At 31.1% G+C, this 17,432-nt stretch overlaps 1 protein-coding gene across 2 annotated transcripts in view; it reads right to left on the reverse strand.

Annotated features, from left to right (window-relative positions):
• The window catches only part of LOC144441486 (uncharacterized), a 48,254-nt gene that overhangs the window by 10,204 nt on the left and 20,618 nt on the right, over window positions 1–17,432 (reverse strand). Inside the window, exons 3-5 of one of the 2 annotated variants that reach the window (XM_078131071.1) lie at window positions 10,177–10,341; window positions 2,183–2,197; window positions 489–561 (exon numbers count right to left, since the gene is read on the reverse strand). In XM_078131071.1, coding sequence (XP_077987197.1) covers window positions 489–561; window positions 2,183–2,197; window positions 10,177–10,341 — 253 coding nt within the window. The remainder of the gene's footprint in view (window positions 1–488; window positions 562–2,182; window positions 2,198–10,176; window positions 10,342–17,432) is intronic. The other variant, XM_078131078.1, reaches the window with a different exon arrangement.

Here is a 17,432-nt window from a genome sequence, read left to right on the forward strand (position 1 = left end):
TTGAACCTATCATTCAACAAATATTCAAATGGCCATTCCCATTCCTTCTCCACATCCTCCTCAAACCAAAAGAACACATCTGTTGTCATGGTAGAATCAAAGTTCTGAATGTGACTGTATCTGATTCTACATGAAAGCTGACATTACATCACCTTGTATGCATAGCCATGTTTACTTGGAAACGGACTTTACAACCAAACCTAGTTCATATATCTCAAGGAACTTTGTCTCAAGGAATTCCACTTATCAGGAAATATAACAAGATGAAAATATAGCAATTTTGACTGATTTTGTACCATAAATTGACTGTTTGACGATATCTCTTCAGTGACTGTATAAAGGTAAAGGATAGGCTAAGGTCACAGAACACTCACCTGTCATGGTATGGGGCGGCACTTGACAACATTTTATAACAGTAGCGTTTCTCTGACAATAATTACAACTATATAGTGTTTACATGTAAGATCAAGACATGACATAATTCTTACCTAAAGATTCCTTACATATCTGTACTAGTTCTTCTTCTTTGGCAAGTTTCTTCTGCCTTTCTGCTTCCCTTGCCTATCAGAATAGGAATGAAACAACAAACAAACATAAATCATACTCATGAATATTTAAATATGACATGAATATTCATTAATTATTCATGTTGATTTATTCGTTATTCTTTAATAGGTACACACATTTTAATATGTTTATCAACACAGGACAAATAAAATTTGTATACTTTACAGAAGACATGTCTATCACAAAAAATATTTGAATACTTTTTATAGAAAACATAAAAAAACAAAATCAACACAAATTAAAAGTATTTTATCTATGTTGAATTACTGCACAGTTGAGATGGCAACTAAGAACAAGATCTTCTTTATACAATATTTATCAAACAAAGTCGTACAGAACATATCCACATTATAAAACATAAATTTAAAATTTAAATTCCTTGTATAATGGTACTATCAGCAATTTGGTCATATTTCTATGAAAATTGATTTGATTATGTTTGCAGGATAAGTAGCTGAGGGCACTGTAAGGTATGGCATGTTTTATATGATTTGAGTTTTGTTAATGAATGTATGGGATATTAGTCAATGGGAATTTCATTGTAAATGTAGAGGTATAAATTTGGATAAGTCAGTGGGTATTTGGTTGTAAATTTACAGGTACAAATTTGGATAGGTCAGTGGGTATTTGGTTGTAAATTTACGGTTACAAATTTGGATAGGTCAGTGGGTATTTAGTTGTAAATTTACAGGTACAAATTTGGATAGGTCAGTGGGTGTTTGGTTGTAAATTTACAGGTACAAATTTGGATAGGTCAGTGGGTATTTGGTTGTAAATGTACAGGTATAAATCAGTATGTTTTTGGTTGTAAATGAAGTTGGGAATAAATGTGGGAGTTTCAATTTTTGGGTTTGAAGGTTGCTGAAATTTACAATATATTAACAACAAGATTAATATATGGCATATAACTGAAAGGGTAACATGAATGTAAATCTTATATAGTAATCTGATTAAAATCTGATGTTGGCTAGTTCTTCACCGCCATCTTACTTATTAACTTTTATTTCCTGTTTGATAGTTGTTTGTATTACATGTCAATGTTTTCATCTTTATGGCCACATAGACAAAACTAGCTAACCTAAACACCAGATTTTTTATCAGGTTGAGTACATACAGTGACTTGATAAATTATTTTAATTGAACAAATATAATGATTCACCTTGCGGAAAACTTGCTTTGTAACTTAGAGAAACATGTAGAGATTTATCTAGTTATTGTACATTTACATTCAGCTTAACAATCTTCTAGGCTAAAGATTTGGTTGGAAAGTAGTTGAGATGAGTGCATTTATGTAGTAAATTTGTTGCAGATTATATTCAATAAGTTACTGTTTTATCCAAATTTAGTCAATTGATATCAAGTCACCATTTAGAATAGAAATATGTCGCGCATAATTAGCCATCATCACATCCATATTACCCTTTTGTCAAAGATATTAAAAGCAGCAAAACACAACAAAAACACTGCACATGCATGACATATTGTCAAAGCACAAAAAAAACATAAAGAGAACATCTGTGCGCTCTCTAAGTTTTCACACATAAAGAACTACGATTACTGACTGATACACATATGATTACATTGTCAGAACACTGAGTGATAAAAAAAAACTTACGTTAGATTCTAAATCCTGTGGGTTGTCAGATAAATAGAGAAAAAAAGTGATGCATGATGGGAGATCAGTATCACAGCAGTTACCAAGGTAACACAAGTATCAAGATGCCATTACATGATTGTGGGAAATTACTTAAAGTGGAAAGTGTAAGTTTCAATCCAAAAATAATGGGCATACACAGCAATTTCTAAATTTTCAAGTGTCCCACTGACATTTTCTGAACGTTTTTTATTCAATTTTCTAACAGAGGATATATCATGCGGTTAATTCTTTGAAAAATTACACTTTATGAAAATACATGCAAATATTAATTCAACAATGTAATTAGTAGGTCGGAACATTTGCCCGTGAATATTAGGTGAAAATGAAAATGCTAAGAAAATGACAAAAAAACATGCATTGGTGAAGTTACAAAGCTGAAGATTGTCGGCTATTAATACATTTATTATCTGTATTATAGCATTATAATATTGTGCATTAATAGTGATTTTTAAACATACATGATCAATGTCTATACAACTGTATGCCATAATATAAACACAGATATCCTATACTGAAACATGCAGGTTTTTATCAATAAACTGGTGATGGAAATGAGTGTGTAATATTTCAAATATTATAACAATATCAGGACAAGACAATAAAATGTGAAATGAAAATTGATTATTATTTGTATGTCATAAAAGTCTTATTATGACTTGGCGACATTCACAAAACACTGTTCTGCATTTCCATTAGAATAATCATGTTTACTCTTATACTAAGCATTGATAGCCAAGTTGATTACATCCACATGCACAGTTCCCAGATAGATGAACTACTGTCACCTAGATAGACTGTGATGTTAGCAAACAATACACTGCCATATTGCAGCAACGAGAGTGGCTTGTGATACATACACTGTTTATTTAACATCTTTTCATTTCATTTCATGTTACATTTGACAATCATCACTTGCTTTCTACATTATCCGGATTGATCGATGTATGAAAAGATTTGCCAAAGTGTTCCAGGAATCCATTTGTTTTATCAACAAGAGTGTAATATTTTCATAAAATTATGTCAATATACCTAGTATAAAATAACCTGTACTAGCGCTAACTGGTTTCTGATACAATGTATGTCTTCAACCACAAACTATTTATTCTCGTAAATTTAATTCTTTTTGTGATGAATGGACTAAAGTTTCCTTTTCTATTAAAGCAAATGGTTAATTAAAGATTATAATACAAATTACATCTTTGAAACAATTTGACCTGGCTGACATTTTTTGTTTTTCTTTCATCTCTTACATAAATTGCACATACATATAGTTTATTACATGGCTATGGTAATCACTCCTACCGGTATATAAAATAGATTATCTAAAAATAAATATCATCTTGCCAAAATTATATATAATTATATTTTATTGTTTATCTAATTTTAATTGCTATGAATTCTAGGTCTTTTTCAACCTGGGATTAAAAACATCCTCACCAGAGTACGATATATCACATCTTAGATGCAGATATAATATAAATTACAAATATTCATAAAACTAATAATTCCTCATGTTAAGGACTGTATTTTTTTTATCATAGGAGTTGAAATCATGATACAAAAAATGTATATTTTGTCACTCAGTATTTATGATGCATTGCCAGCATGTGTTGGGTTGTGGCATAGAAGACTTCTCCACTGGTTGTGGTGTGTAGTAAATACACGTTTATAGACTGAGAGTTGAAACAAAATATAAGCATACATGTTCCGTTTCTTACATTTTCTGTTTTATTATGTAGATGAAATATTTCATACATGCAGCTGCATAACACTTTTCATCACTTTCATGATTCCTGAATATAATTCTGTTTAAATTTACATAATGGTTTCCTCCATGATGTATAATATCTAGTAATGTATTTACACTTTTGATAGAGATACTGGTCTATTGCATTGGACATGAGATTGACATGATGACTTTGATGCAGTGAAAAACTGATTTCATATGGTGCTAGAAATGTGACTATGTACTCTATGCACCAAGTGAAACCAGTCTCCCCTAGCAACAGTATACCAGTTTCCCCTAGCAACAGTATACTTCTTGTCACGCAATGCATAAATCAGATGAACTAGCCGCCAAGTTGAAGATCATGCAGAATACGACACTGATAGTGTTTACTTTACAATAACCTAAAATGAATTGCTATCTAATATTAAAACAGAATATTTTGATCTGGTTACATTTTTTTATTACCTGCTCCTTTTTATCCATATTGGCATTCCTTGTACATCACACTGATTTTAACTATACATTCTGATATATGACAGTACGACTCATTAGTTATTTGATTCACATACATGTAGGTAAAAAACAAACACTAAGATGGCTATATCTGTCATTGGAGATAAAACAAAGAATTGACAGAGAGACAGCCTGACTGACTGACGGAAAACAAATACATCTACAGATAAGGGGGTGAGTAGGAAATGATCACGAACACCTGATATATCAGTTTGAAGAAAAATACTTGTCCAAAGATGACAAGGTGTCACCTACCTTGGAAAATGCCATGAAACAGTAGAAACTGGCATAAAATCTTAGAAATTGGCATGCAATCTTGGAAGCTAGCATATGTTGGGAATGATGTATTGAAAATGTTAACTCTCCAAAAATTGGGGGAAAAAATGAAAAAAGTAAGTTTTTTGTGGTTCTAAGGTTGTAAAATGTTATATTTGTCTTTATTAGTCCCCCATATTACTACTGAGTATGAATTGAATGGAATCTTTTCATTTTTAAATTTTTAATATCTGCAATTTATGACAGAACCATAAGCTTCTTTTCTAGCTGTCTTTAATGAGTGTTGGTTGATCTAAGCTGCTGAGTGAAGTGAAGAACTAGAAACATATTAAACACAGATCTCATTTGATGATCTAGTTTAACAACTATGGTAATAAATTATTAAACACCATTATTATCATCCAAGTGATAACTGAACTTTTATACATATAATACTGTCTCACAAAAAAAATCTACCTCAATCAGAAAATCAAACTTGAACTTTTCAAACATTCTCAAATTTTTCCCCGAAAATTTTGATTGACATTTCATAAATTTGAAATACGTACATCAAAATGACTCACTGATGTAATTAGATTGTAATTATCATTATTTCATTTGAAATGCTTGGACATAATTAATAAACATTGAAATCTTACACAATACAGGTAATAAAGTTCAAAAAGAAACTGACATGTCGTTGCAAATGTCTATTTTTACACAAAAAGATCAAATAACAGAAATAAGTACCATGTAAGTTACGGGGGATTTAGAGATCTGTTAGGTTAGGATCTGTGTGTGACATATCACTGTGATACCTGACATTGACAACTAACTATAGCTATAATGATGGGTTATACAAACACTATCACTAGAACACCCAGTTAGTCTCAGTTATGTAGTATATCGCTGTATACATTTTGTTAAAATAAAAACACAGCTCAAATTAATTATTGAAAGTTATAATTGGTATTTATCAATTTAATTTCTATCAATTTTTTTCCATTATTGCACTTCTTACTATTCCTGCTATATTGTTTTTTTTTAAAGTATTCATGACTACTTTGAATTTATAAATTATACATTTTCAGTTTGTCAGGTTTTAAAATATTCCTTTATTCAAAGACTTTACAGGTTTTAAACCTGAATCACAACATGCTGATTTGAGTTGAATGAAGTCAAGCATCATTCATATTTTTAATCCTGAATAGCTACACAGTATAAGTAACTACTAGCGAGGTATTTTCAAGGTCTTACTTAAGTAATGAAAAATTATCAAAATTAGATGGTGATACGATAAACAATAAAAATGTCAATATTTCTAAAATGGATTTGATCATCAATATAAAAGTAACATATGTGTTGACAGATGAAATTTATCAACAGAAGCATCGTTCATTTCATAATGTGTTGATTTCATATGAATGAGGTCATGACATGACTTGTAATAAGAAGCTTTACCGACCTTATTTATTCAAACCACTGAATTTCTTAGCTTTCCATTCGTGCCTCAATCCTTCTTAAAATGAAAGTGTGATGTGTTTGCAATTCATGGCATATTGGATAAAAGAAATTACCTTTAAAAAAATTTACTCATACAAAAAATGTTTGATGATGAATAAAAAAAAAATCATTATTTATGAGAATTTGTATTCCAAAATGAAATGAATAAATGATTGTAGAAAAATAATGTCATGGCTTAAATTTGCAAAATACTGTTTAAGATGAATAGAATACATTTGACATGACAATCAGACTGAAACACCACAAATACATACCAGGGGGAAATACAGTATATCATTTGGAGACTACAGAGAGCACTGGATACCTAATTTGTATTTATTGCAATGACTACAGTGTGTATATTTGTACTCCAGCTGTACCAACTTCATGTCTATTTGACATACAAAGGAAGGAATTCTGACCTTTCCAGGCAGATCATCATTTTGAATCAGTATTTTAATTAATCTGACAACTCTCACAGCTGAGTCAGGTGATCCAATTGTCAATAATTGTCAGTGTGTACCTTTACATCAATTGCACAAGATTAGGGGACAACAATATAACGCCATTCTTTCTCCGCTGCATCTAGGAAATCTCCTTCATATTAACTTACTACTTTTGACACACACTTCAAATATTTCATCATAAATTTAATACACAAACAAAAATTTGAAGTCCAAAATCTCATTAATTTTACTGTTTCAAAGTATTGTCAGATTATTTTACAGTTGTATATTTCATCTTGATAGTCATTTCCTTACCTGGGTAATCTAATATGTCGTAAAATATGAACCATATATGGTATAATCAAATTATATTTCTAGAATTATTTCTCTGACCGCTGACCTCATCTTCCAGATCTGTAAAGCCATATGATCCCATAAAAGTTTCATCTGTAAAACCTAACTCCATAATTCACTATGTTATTCATTTGATAATTCTATGTAGGATTTCATCATACGAATTCTCATATTTTTACTGAAAATTTCACTTTACAAATGCATGAAGCAAAGAATTCCACATCTGTATAAGTTCCAGGGGACGGCATTATGTTCACAATTATAATACTTTACATTTCAGAAAAGATTATTTCCAGCGATGCTTTGATATGAACTCATAACACTATACAGATCTTATTTATTCAACTCAGAGATGTCGTGGTACAATGTGTTACTACGACAACCAGAGATGATTCAGGTTGGATTTCATGCAATGAAAAATCATTCATCCTTTCAGAAAGTTTGACTTTGACTTGATTTTATTCTACTTTCTGTCAATGATATAAAATTAATGTTAACTGTGTTCAAATTAATGATGGTGTGAACAAAGAACATACTATCCATCCTTGAAAGCAATGGATGACTCTTCTTACTCTTATCATGCTGTCTCATAAAATAAAGTGCTTTTTAGTGAATCAGAAATACAACGTTGTAGTTCTTTACTTGGAATACTTCTCTCAATAGGATTATACACAAATACATGTGTCAGATAATGACCTTTTGAACTATTAAAGTTGAGTGCAGGTGGTCAAATTAGGTCAGCTAATGTCACAGTCAAAATTCTTCCATGAGAACGAAATAATGATGTTCTTTACTTGGCATATTCTCACACAGTAGGATCACACAAATATCTGTTTGTTTAGACCTTTGACCTAAGAGGAGCTTAGGTCAAAGGTCAGCTAAGGTCACAGTCTTTATTTTTCCATGACAACCAATTATGATGTAGTTCTTTACTAAGCATGTTCTTTCACAGTAGGATCACACAAAAATACATACGTCCTGTTTTGACCTTTCACCTTTTGTGATCACAAGGTCACAGGTCAGCTAAGGTCACAGTCATTCTTTTTCCACAAGTTGCACAAAAGGGAGGAATGTATAGAATAGAAATTGTACTTTCTGAATGGAAATATATGAGATATCTATTGATGCTTCTGGAGAAATGTTAGTGGGCGTAACTATTATAATAAGTCTTACTATTCAATAAAAATTCAAGTGTAGACGATCAGATTACACTTGAGTATTAAATAATTGGCCCAGTAAATAGAAAGTTATAGGAAAGCTTTTAAAAATTAGTTCCAGCTCATTGATATGTCTTTAGTCATTAAGAAATGTTGATACTTTAAATTGACCAGATATAGATCTCAGCATTTAGGCTCCATAATACTGGAGACAGTTGGTTTCTACTTTATACTGATCATTGTCAAACATGAAACAATTCAAGTATTGTACATTTCCCCATGACTTCCAGAAATATGAATTTTTTAGTTCATCCCTGATGATGTCAGCAAACATTTGGGATTCATTGCCAAGAATTTTTTTGACTCTGTGAGTAGAAATTTTCATACATAAGTATGAACCCAGAGTCCATGAATATTCATTCTTGCATGAATTTTTTATGTAATTCAGAATTTATTGGAAACAAAAACAGAATCGTTTATCAGTGTTTTATTTTTGAAGAAGTGATAAAAAAGTCTGACTCTTGCCTTGTCTTAATATACCTAATCCTGTCAATGAAAATTTACAAAAATAATTCTCATTAATTCTCTTAGTATATTCGAAAAAAAAGAGAGAAAACTGGTAAATTTTATTCTGACTTTTAAATGTTTTGGAATACTTTCGAAGAGTACAATATGATTCTGCCTGGGTACATTTACGATTAGATTACGGGTGAAATTCTATTTAAAAGTTTTGCTTGAATAGAAACATCATGACAGACAACAAGTTCCACATTCCAACTGTCTGCATTATAAACCAAACAGAACAAAAATTCTTCAAAAAAATTGTTTTCACCTAAAATTCAAGAGAAAGAAGCTCTACAAATGCAAGATCTGAGTAGCAGCATGATAAATTAACAGTTTCCTTTGTTAAAATAATTATCAATATGAAATTGTTGGTGATTGCTACATATTTCAATATACTGTGTTGCTATGCACAAGAATTTAGATTATAACTCTTGATAAGGATCCAGGGTATTTTTGACATCTTTCTGTTTCAATGCTTCTTGCTGTCATGGTAAACAACATGGTTGCCATGGTGATATTCTTTGCTTAGGAACACTGATTTCAAATGGTGCTAGACTTTTGGTTTGGAAATCTATCCACCGCTTGAAATCAGATTCCTAAGCCAGAGGTCAAAGTTCACAGGTCACAGGTGAATAATAAATGTTATCTATCGTTGATGATTGAACAAGCCTTGAAAATGACTGTGAGATTTTTAAGTTTCAAATGATATCTTTTAAACATATGGAAGACACATACTAGCGTCTAATGATGTGACAACTTATAATTGAGGTGATACTAAATGACCTCATTTGTAGTATTTCTATCAAATTCATTCTACCTGTTTCAATAAAATCAATAAATAATAATCTTTATTCATCCAAATAAATTTGGAAATTTGTTGAGTGGTCGGTCACCACAAGAGCAGTGCCCTCGTGCCCTTAGTGTTGAAGAAGCAGGAGCCAGAGTAGCCAGGGGAAAACCTAGCACTGTTTAGCAGTATCAAACTGAGCATCACCCTTCTCAAGTTTACATACAACCTCGGTTAAATTTTAATCAAACCCAGCCGATGCTTTGTGGGTTCGAACCCAGACTGTAGAGTTAAGAAGCGTACGAGCTAACCGCTCGGCCACCGACAACCCATTGCTTGTATATATATATATATCAAATGTACCTAAGATAATTGATGGACAAGAGACAAGTATAATACAAGCTGATCATTTTCATGTCCTTTAAATAATTATTTATACTAAATCTGTCAGTAAGATTAAAATTTGATCTATATTGAAAGTTACAGGTGAAAGAAATCATATGATATTATCCTTTTCGAATCAGTCACCACCTTAGGGCTATACTCTATCAAAATACACAAATGAATACCATGAAACGTCTCCAATGTAAAAAGCATAATTTGTACCCTGGAGTACATTGACGACGACGAAACATAACACTTACCGCTATTTGTCGTTCTTTTTCTTCTTCCTGTTTCTGAAGATAGAGTTCATCTCTTGCCTGGATAAGTTCATGTTGGAGAGCTACTTTTTGCTTCAATTTGTCTAATTCTTGGTCTCTGTTCACCATCTTGAATTCCTGCCATTTTTGATAATTTTCTTCGTTTCTCTGTAAACGTAAATAAATGAGAAAAATCTTGTTTTATTCACCGCATTACTCCAAGCTTATTAAGTTAGTTTTTTGAGAAAACATATCAATTTAAATAAATGAAATATAACAACATAGTTAGAATAACTTTACTACATTTGTTTATTAAAATTAATTTAACAGTACAATGTTCTTTACAAGTTAATGTAATAAAATATTCATTTTATTTGCAGATAATAAACAAGAACAGACCTTAGCTGGCATCGCTATATTACTCATTTTAACAAATATGTCACATAACAATAGTGCTCAGTTGTATTCTTGTGTCACTATGGTGACAAGGGTCTGAGGTTAAAGGTCACACCATGCAATATTAGGGAAATTGAAAACTGTCATAGCGATAAACTAATCCAGACAAGTTGTGTTATCACAGGGACACAACCGCTTCATACCCTGCAGGTAGCCATACATCTAATACTGTCTGTGTATTTATATCAGCATACATACATTCCCTGCTGAGTTTCTATGTTTGCCAGCACCAACCAAGACATTTCTCTAGAGTAACATAAAAAACCATGATGTAGTGTTTTTAAGCTGACTGTAAGTTTTATACATTAAATACCGGATTAGAATTACAAACACAGTAAAATGAGAGAGAGAGGAAAAAAGAAATGTCGTGATTCTTTTACGAAGTAGTGCAGTCAACTGTCATGTCACTGAGTTGATCTCTGTCATATCCTACAAATATTTGGTTAGAAATAACTACAAATATACAAGCTTTCAGACAATATATTCTTATATCAGTAATCCTCCAAAGAATACCAAAATAGTCATTTTTTTAATAACATTTTAACATCACAACTGATATCATTGTGCTTAAAATAATCAGGATTATAAACTCTCTATTTAATGATGAAATAATACAATAACATTTTTAGACTCTCGTAATCTCTAACTTTGATGTATTCCTCCCTATGCAGAGATTGCATGTAAAACACACCACCGGTAGTCTTTTGTTTAAAATAAGAGTTGAATTAAGTACAAATTAAGGTAGATAAAACCTACTCAAATCTCATTTAAAAAAATTTCTTTCTTGGTATAAAAAAAAAAAATGGAAAGTTACTCAGATGTGATCATATCCGCTACTTGGATGCCAGTACCATCATGGTGGAATAACTGCGGACAGTGTTGACAATATTTGCATTTTAAAGAATAACAAATTGCTACATCAATAATCTTTAAACAATGACTGTTTATAAAATATAAACAGATTTTTGTTATCAATCATGTAGAGTGTTGAAGGGTAATATATCATCACCTGCAACACTATGATGTCAGATTTGTCGTCTGGAAAAAAACATCAAATATTTACGTATTTGCATCAATTATACATCTATATTGTAATCTCCTTAATACAGACTTTGATAGACTGAACATTCTGTTACAGCAAACCCCTTTTATGTCCCCTGGTATGTTTCATCATGTATGCTGTGATGTCAACATACAATTAAACGTTTACATGTAACCTTCAACCCAACTTTTGCTATTAACGGAAGACGTTATAAATATTCATATCCATATAATCATACCTTAAAGGAGTTGAGTGGAATATACATACCAATTTAGTCATCAAGAACATTTAGATTTTTTAGTATATTTATAGCAAGTACTTTCATCGTATAATGGGATGATATAATATTAATGTACACATTATGACATGACACGATTTATAGCTAGTAATATTTTTAACAATAAATAATGTTGAAAAATTAACATTTAAGTAATTAAACCTAGATTTTCAATTAATTGATTGATTGATTGGTTGATTGATTGACTGACTGATTAAGTCCAAATTTGATATTTCTTCTGCATAACACGTACCTTACAAATAATGTTAGATTTTGCATTCTGTGTTATGTACAGAAAAGAGAGTAAATGATATCCTCTGAAGCTGTACATTAGATTCTGTTAGAAAATAACATACCTATGGAATGTCACCTGAATAACAATCATCTCACCTAGAAAGCTAACAAACAAGATGAAAGGAGGTAATATTTAAATGAGAAAAATGAATGACACATGGAAAAATGCACGACTCAGAGTGGGTGGACAAAACACAATTTCTTTCCCTCTAATCATATTGACTAGGGAAAAGAATACCTTACAAGGTAACACTGTTCCTATGCTCAGACCTGTCAATCACTATTTACCTACTGCCATGGCAACCCATTGTTGTCATTTTCTAAACCTGTAAGTATAGGTCCAATCAATGTGTTGGTTAAAAAAGAACTTCTTATTTACATAATTGATTGAGTTTCAGATTGCAAAAAGGTTGAGGACAAATCAATTGTAGTAGTGCAGGTAATTTGATGATTTTCTTTTTTCATGGAACTTGCTAGGACAGTGTTAAAAAACACCTCCTGCTGTGGCAATGAATAAATAGCGTGTTAATTCCTTAACCTTGTTTCATATAGTCCACTAGTACCACATACATGGAGAATTAACTGTCACATTCAAATCACAATGATTTTATTTTCTTGATTTTTTTCCCTCATTTTCCCATTTTTGCCATCGCATTATTTTCATGGCTGATAATTTTCTATAGGCAATTGACAGAGAATTGTGTTTTTGAAATGCTATAATAAATTACTACAATCAAATTATGAGACACATTAGCATACCAAGGTTAAATTCAAGTCCTGACCTTCATATCGTAATGTACAGAGAATAATTAGATTTTATTCCCCAATTATTTTTCTTCGTTCAGCCAAGGAAAGTACAAGTGACCTAAGGGGTCTTGTCACTACAAGTCACTATTCAAGTAGTGACAAACACTTAGGTCAGGAATTAATGACAAGAGTGATTATAATAACAATTCAGATGTACTGTGTGTACATTACTGAAATAACATTGCAACATTGTTGTTATTTCTATGTAGATGTGTTCTATAATGTACATTACTGAAATAACATTGCAACATTGTTGTTATTTCTATGTAGATGTGTTCTATAATGTACATTACTGAAATAACATTGCAACACTGTTGTTATTTCTATGTAGATGTGTTCTATAATGTACATTACTGAAATAACATTGCAACATTGTTGTTATTTCTATGTAGATGTGTTCTATAATGTACATTACTGAAATAACATTGCAACACTGTTGTTATTTCTATGTAGATGTGTTCTATAATGTACATTACTGAAATAACATTGCAACACTGTTGTTATTTCTATGTAGATGTGTTCTATAATGTACATTACTGAAATAACATTGCAACATTGTTGTTATTTCTATTATTGCAGTCTTTCTTTCACATTGATAACAATTGTCAATTTTATACAAAACCCCAACGGAAGTTAATGAAAATCCATTCAAAATTGTTATTGTATTTTTTTTTATAGCTCACTACTATGACAGGAAATTGTTTCAGAACCCTGAAAGAACTGAAGCATTCATTCAATAGCTAGATAACATCCTCTCACAAATTGTCAGCAAGATCAAACTATTCTAAAATAGGGGCCGATGACTGTATTGTTGGGGGAAGGGTGCTATGTAATATTTGCACTGGACAGAATACAGACACTTGAATCCTAAAAAACATACTGTGGTTGACACCTCAAACCACAAATAAACATACACTGCTGAAACCACTTTTATTTCAACATTGCGTGGGTGGAATAATGTACTGAATGAATACCCTGTACACTCCTGTAATATGTAGAAACCCACAAAGTGCTAGCGATTACATTATTGTGAAAGGAATTTGTATAGGTACAACGTTGATTAATTATTCATGTTCATGAAATGAAAGAGAACTACTTGTTTACATGGACTCTGAGTACAATATGGGACTATTTCACATATTAACTAAAGGGACTAGTCATTTATACTCATGTTCACATTTTTAGATTTCTAAAACTGTAACTAAATATTACTGTTTGTATCTACTAACAGTATGAAATGTGATATTAATACACAAATTAAGATGAAATCATATTTAGATCCACCCATTATAAATGAAATTGATATCCATAAATAGTTTCAACAAATATTATCGTATAGAAAATTTTCAAGACTTCTAATTTCACATTTTGAACTATTTTTTGCCATTTGTCTTCAATAATCTATCAACCTTCAAATAAAAAAAAAATAAAAAAATATTGCTGCTCAGTGTATCATTTGATTCACTATAAGAACTTAACCATTATCTAAAAGGGGTGACAGGGTCCATGGTTTGAGGACATTTCGTATAACTTGCATAAAAAACTCACACATACACATTATTAATTTATCCTTTCAAATCACATTATCCTTCAAGTTCATTACAACTGAAATCTACCCAAGTTAACATACTTTTAAAAAGATGCATAAATTCTTTCAACAATATATTTCCAAGGTTGTTCTTTGGTGAATGGTTTCTTCTGAATTGCTTCTGATGGGGTCAATTGCTTAAAATAGAATCCCTGTGAACCAATCATCACTGGAGTAGAGTCAATGAGTATTATACTTGGAGATATATACGGTAACCCCAACAAATAAAAAATTTAAAACATCTAGATTTTCTGAACTGAAACTCAACTATGAACTGCCATCATGATAAATTCCATATTTTCCAATTCACTGGGTTATTATTATACAAGCTATTACTAAACTCACCATAATTTTTTTCTTTGGATCATTGAGAGGCAGTTGTGAAATTAGGTCAACAGAATACTGCATATACTGTGTTTGCTTTTCTGCACTGAATAAACACGGACACTATATTCATTCCACAATGCTCAATTTTTTCATACGTGTTATGCCAGTATTATTTTCAGCAATATTTACATCAATTTTAATTTTAATATTGAATATGAATACATACCACATTGTTCTAAATGCAAGAAAAATACCTGAATAAAAGAAATTTATGCGAGAAATATTTTTTGACAGGACTGGTTGGTAGAATAGAATAAGTGTAACACTTCCATTTTTTATTTTATTTTTTGTGGTTTATATTTTGATGAATTTTTGTTTTCTGCTAAAATTTAATTCTTGAAAATATTTTTTCTACAAGTACTGCTAAAATTTAATTCTTGAATATATTATTTCTAGAAGTACTGAGATTTTCTTTGCTAAGAAAAATCATTTTGAAAAAAAACAACAGAAAGAGTAAATGCACAGGGAATACATGTTTCAGGGGAATTTTTTCGCTATTTTATCAATATTTATTTTATGCAAACATTCTTGAAGGAAATATTGTTGAGATTCAAATTATTTATGCATTGTTTCATAAACTGATGAAAAAAGTCCCCAGAAGCAGTGAAGTATTCACTTCAGTAACTATCCGTAATCCCTTGAACCTAAGCCATCCTTACCCGGTACTGTACAGTGAAAATCCATCATGTTAGTCTCACTGGGTTTACAGTTCAAATGAATAATACTTTCTGATCTGAGAAACCCCTCAAATGACCTACAAATCATTGCCAGCGAGAATTAACTGACGTTTCAGATTATACCACCTACGATATACCCTAACTAATATGTACATTATGTGGTTTTCTCCCTTCCAGGCATAACACAATGCTCTATCTATCTATATAGCAGTAGAGTTGTTTTCAAGATATATAATCTATGTATCTGTATCAATCCAACCTGTATTATCTTTGGTGCTATATTTCAAATGTAACTTAATTGACAGCAATTTCATTGAACACTGTCACATCCTATCAGAGCTTGTAGCTTTGACATATAAAATATAGTTGATTTATTTGCAATTAAGTCTTACATTGATAATTAATTTACCAATTAATATTTAATGATCATATTCGATATTAATTTTACATCATCCTGAACACTTCATTCCTGTCTACCACTCTAGAATCACAAAGTTTCTTCACATCCCATAAAAAAGTCATTTCATTCCAGAAATCAACTAATTAACATCATGTTAATGATTTGTTATTTCAAATTTTGGTCTTAGAAATTTGAATTAAGTCACTGTCAGTATATTTAATTACTATCTTTACCTTGAAAATGTTACATAATATTGGTAATTAGAAAGTAATAACTACACTGAAATTGGAATTTTGTAATTAGATCAATTTAATTCATTTGTTGTGTTCAATTGTATATAACCTTATCAAATTACATACGGCGAACAGCTTCAATAAAAACCTGGAGTGTTTTGTCAAATTAATGAAATATGATTTTTGAAATTGATATGGTTCAGTTGATATGTTGATGATATTGATGAGGAGGATAAAGCAGGAAAATCATCACTCAATGTCAAATCTATTAAAATGAACATTTTGTTTCTTATTAATATTTTGATATATCTTGTAAAGTTTTGATAAATGTGGATATGTTACAAATAAAAATGAGGTGCAAGAGTTTTTGGGTTGGGTTTTGTTCTGATATTCCTGTTTTCTTCCTTTTTTTAATAACTGAATTACCTTCACAGGAAATGTTACAAAAAATTTATTCTGCTGACAAAATGATAGATGAATCTCAGGAAAACCTTACAAAAAGAACACACAATTGCATTGATAAAATGTTTGATATTGAACACATTATTAAGGCTAGGTTTTGTTCACCATTGTAGCGAGTAGGCGTCCCCTATCATTCACACAGGTCTGAGAAAAAATGCACACTGGGGAAAACTTAGAAATACAAACATGTTATTGATACTACTTAGCAAAATCTAAATACATTACTTTAAACTGTTTTCAATAGCATACAACGGTACTAGTACTTGTAGGAGGGTTATACATTTCACTTAGCAAAACTCAACTGTGGAAACAGCTTGACTATTAAAATGTAGCAACACAACACTAAAATTGTTTTTCCCTGAGTAACCCTCTCCTATTTAATGTTTCTTTATATAGACCGCATACCAGAACACTGAGTGTCCTGGCTGTTGTTGTAGGAGGATATTTTGATCGGATTATATCACCTCCACAATACATTGTTTGGGTCCTTTAAGGACAATGGCACACATGGCATCCGGTGAAAACTATACTTCTCTTACTTTGTGTGTAAATGTTGCCAGCCATATCACCCCACACATTTCCATTTAGCAATGGTGTGTCACAGCGATTAAATTTCACACTCCTATGGTGTACTGT

The sequence above is a fragment of the Glandiceps talaboti genome, chromosome 1 (assembly GCF_964340395.1).
Source record: "Glandiceps talaboti chromosome 1, keGlaTala1.1, whole genome shotgun sequence".
NCBI lineage: Eukaryota > Metazoa > Hemichordata > Enteropneusta > Spengelidae > Glandiceps > Glandiceps talaboti.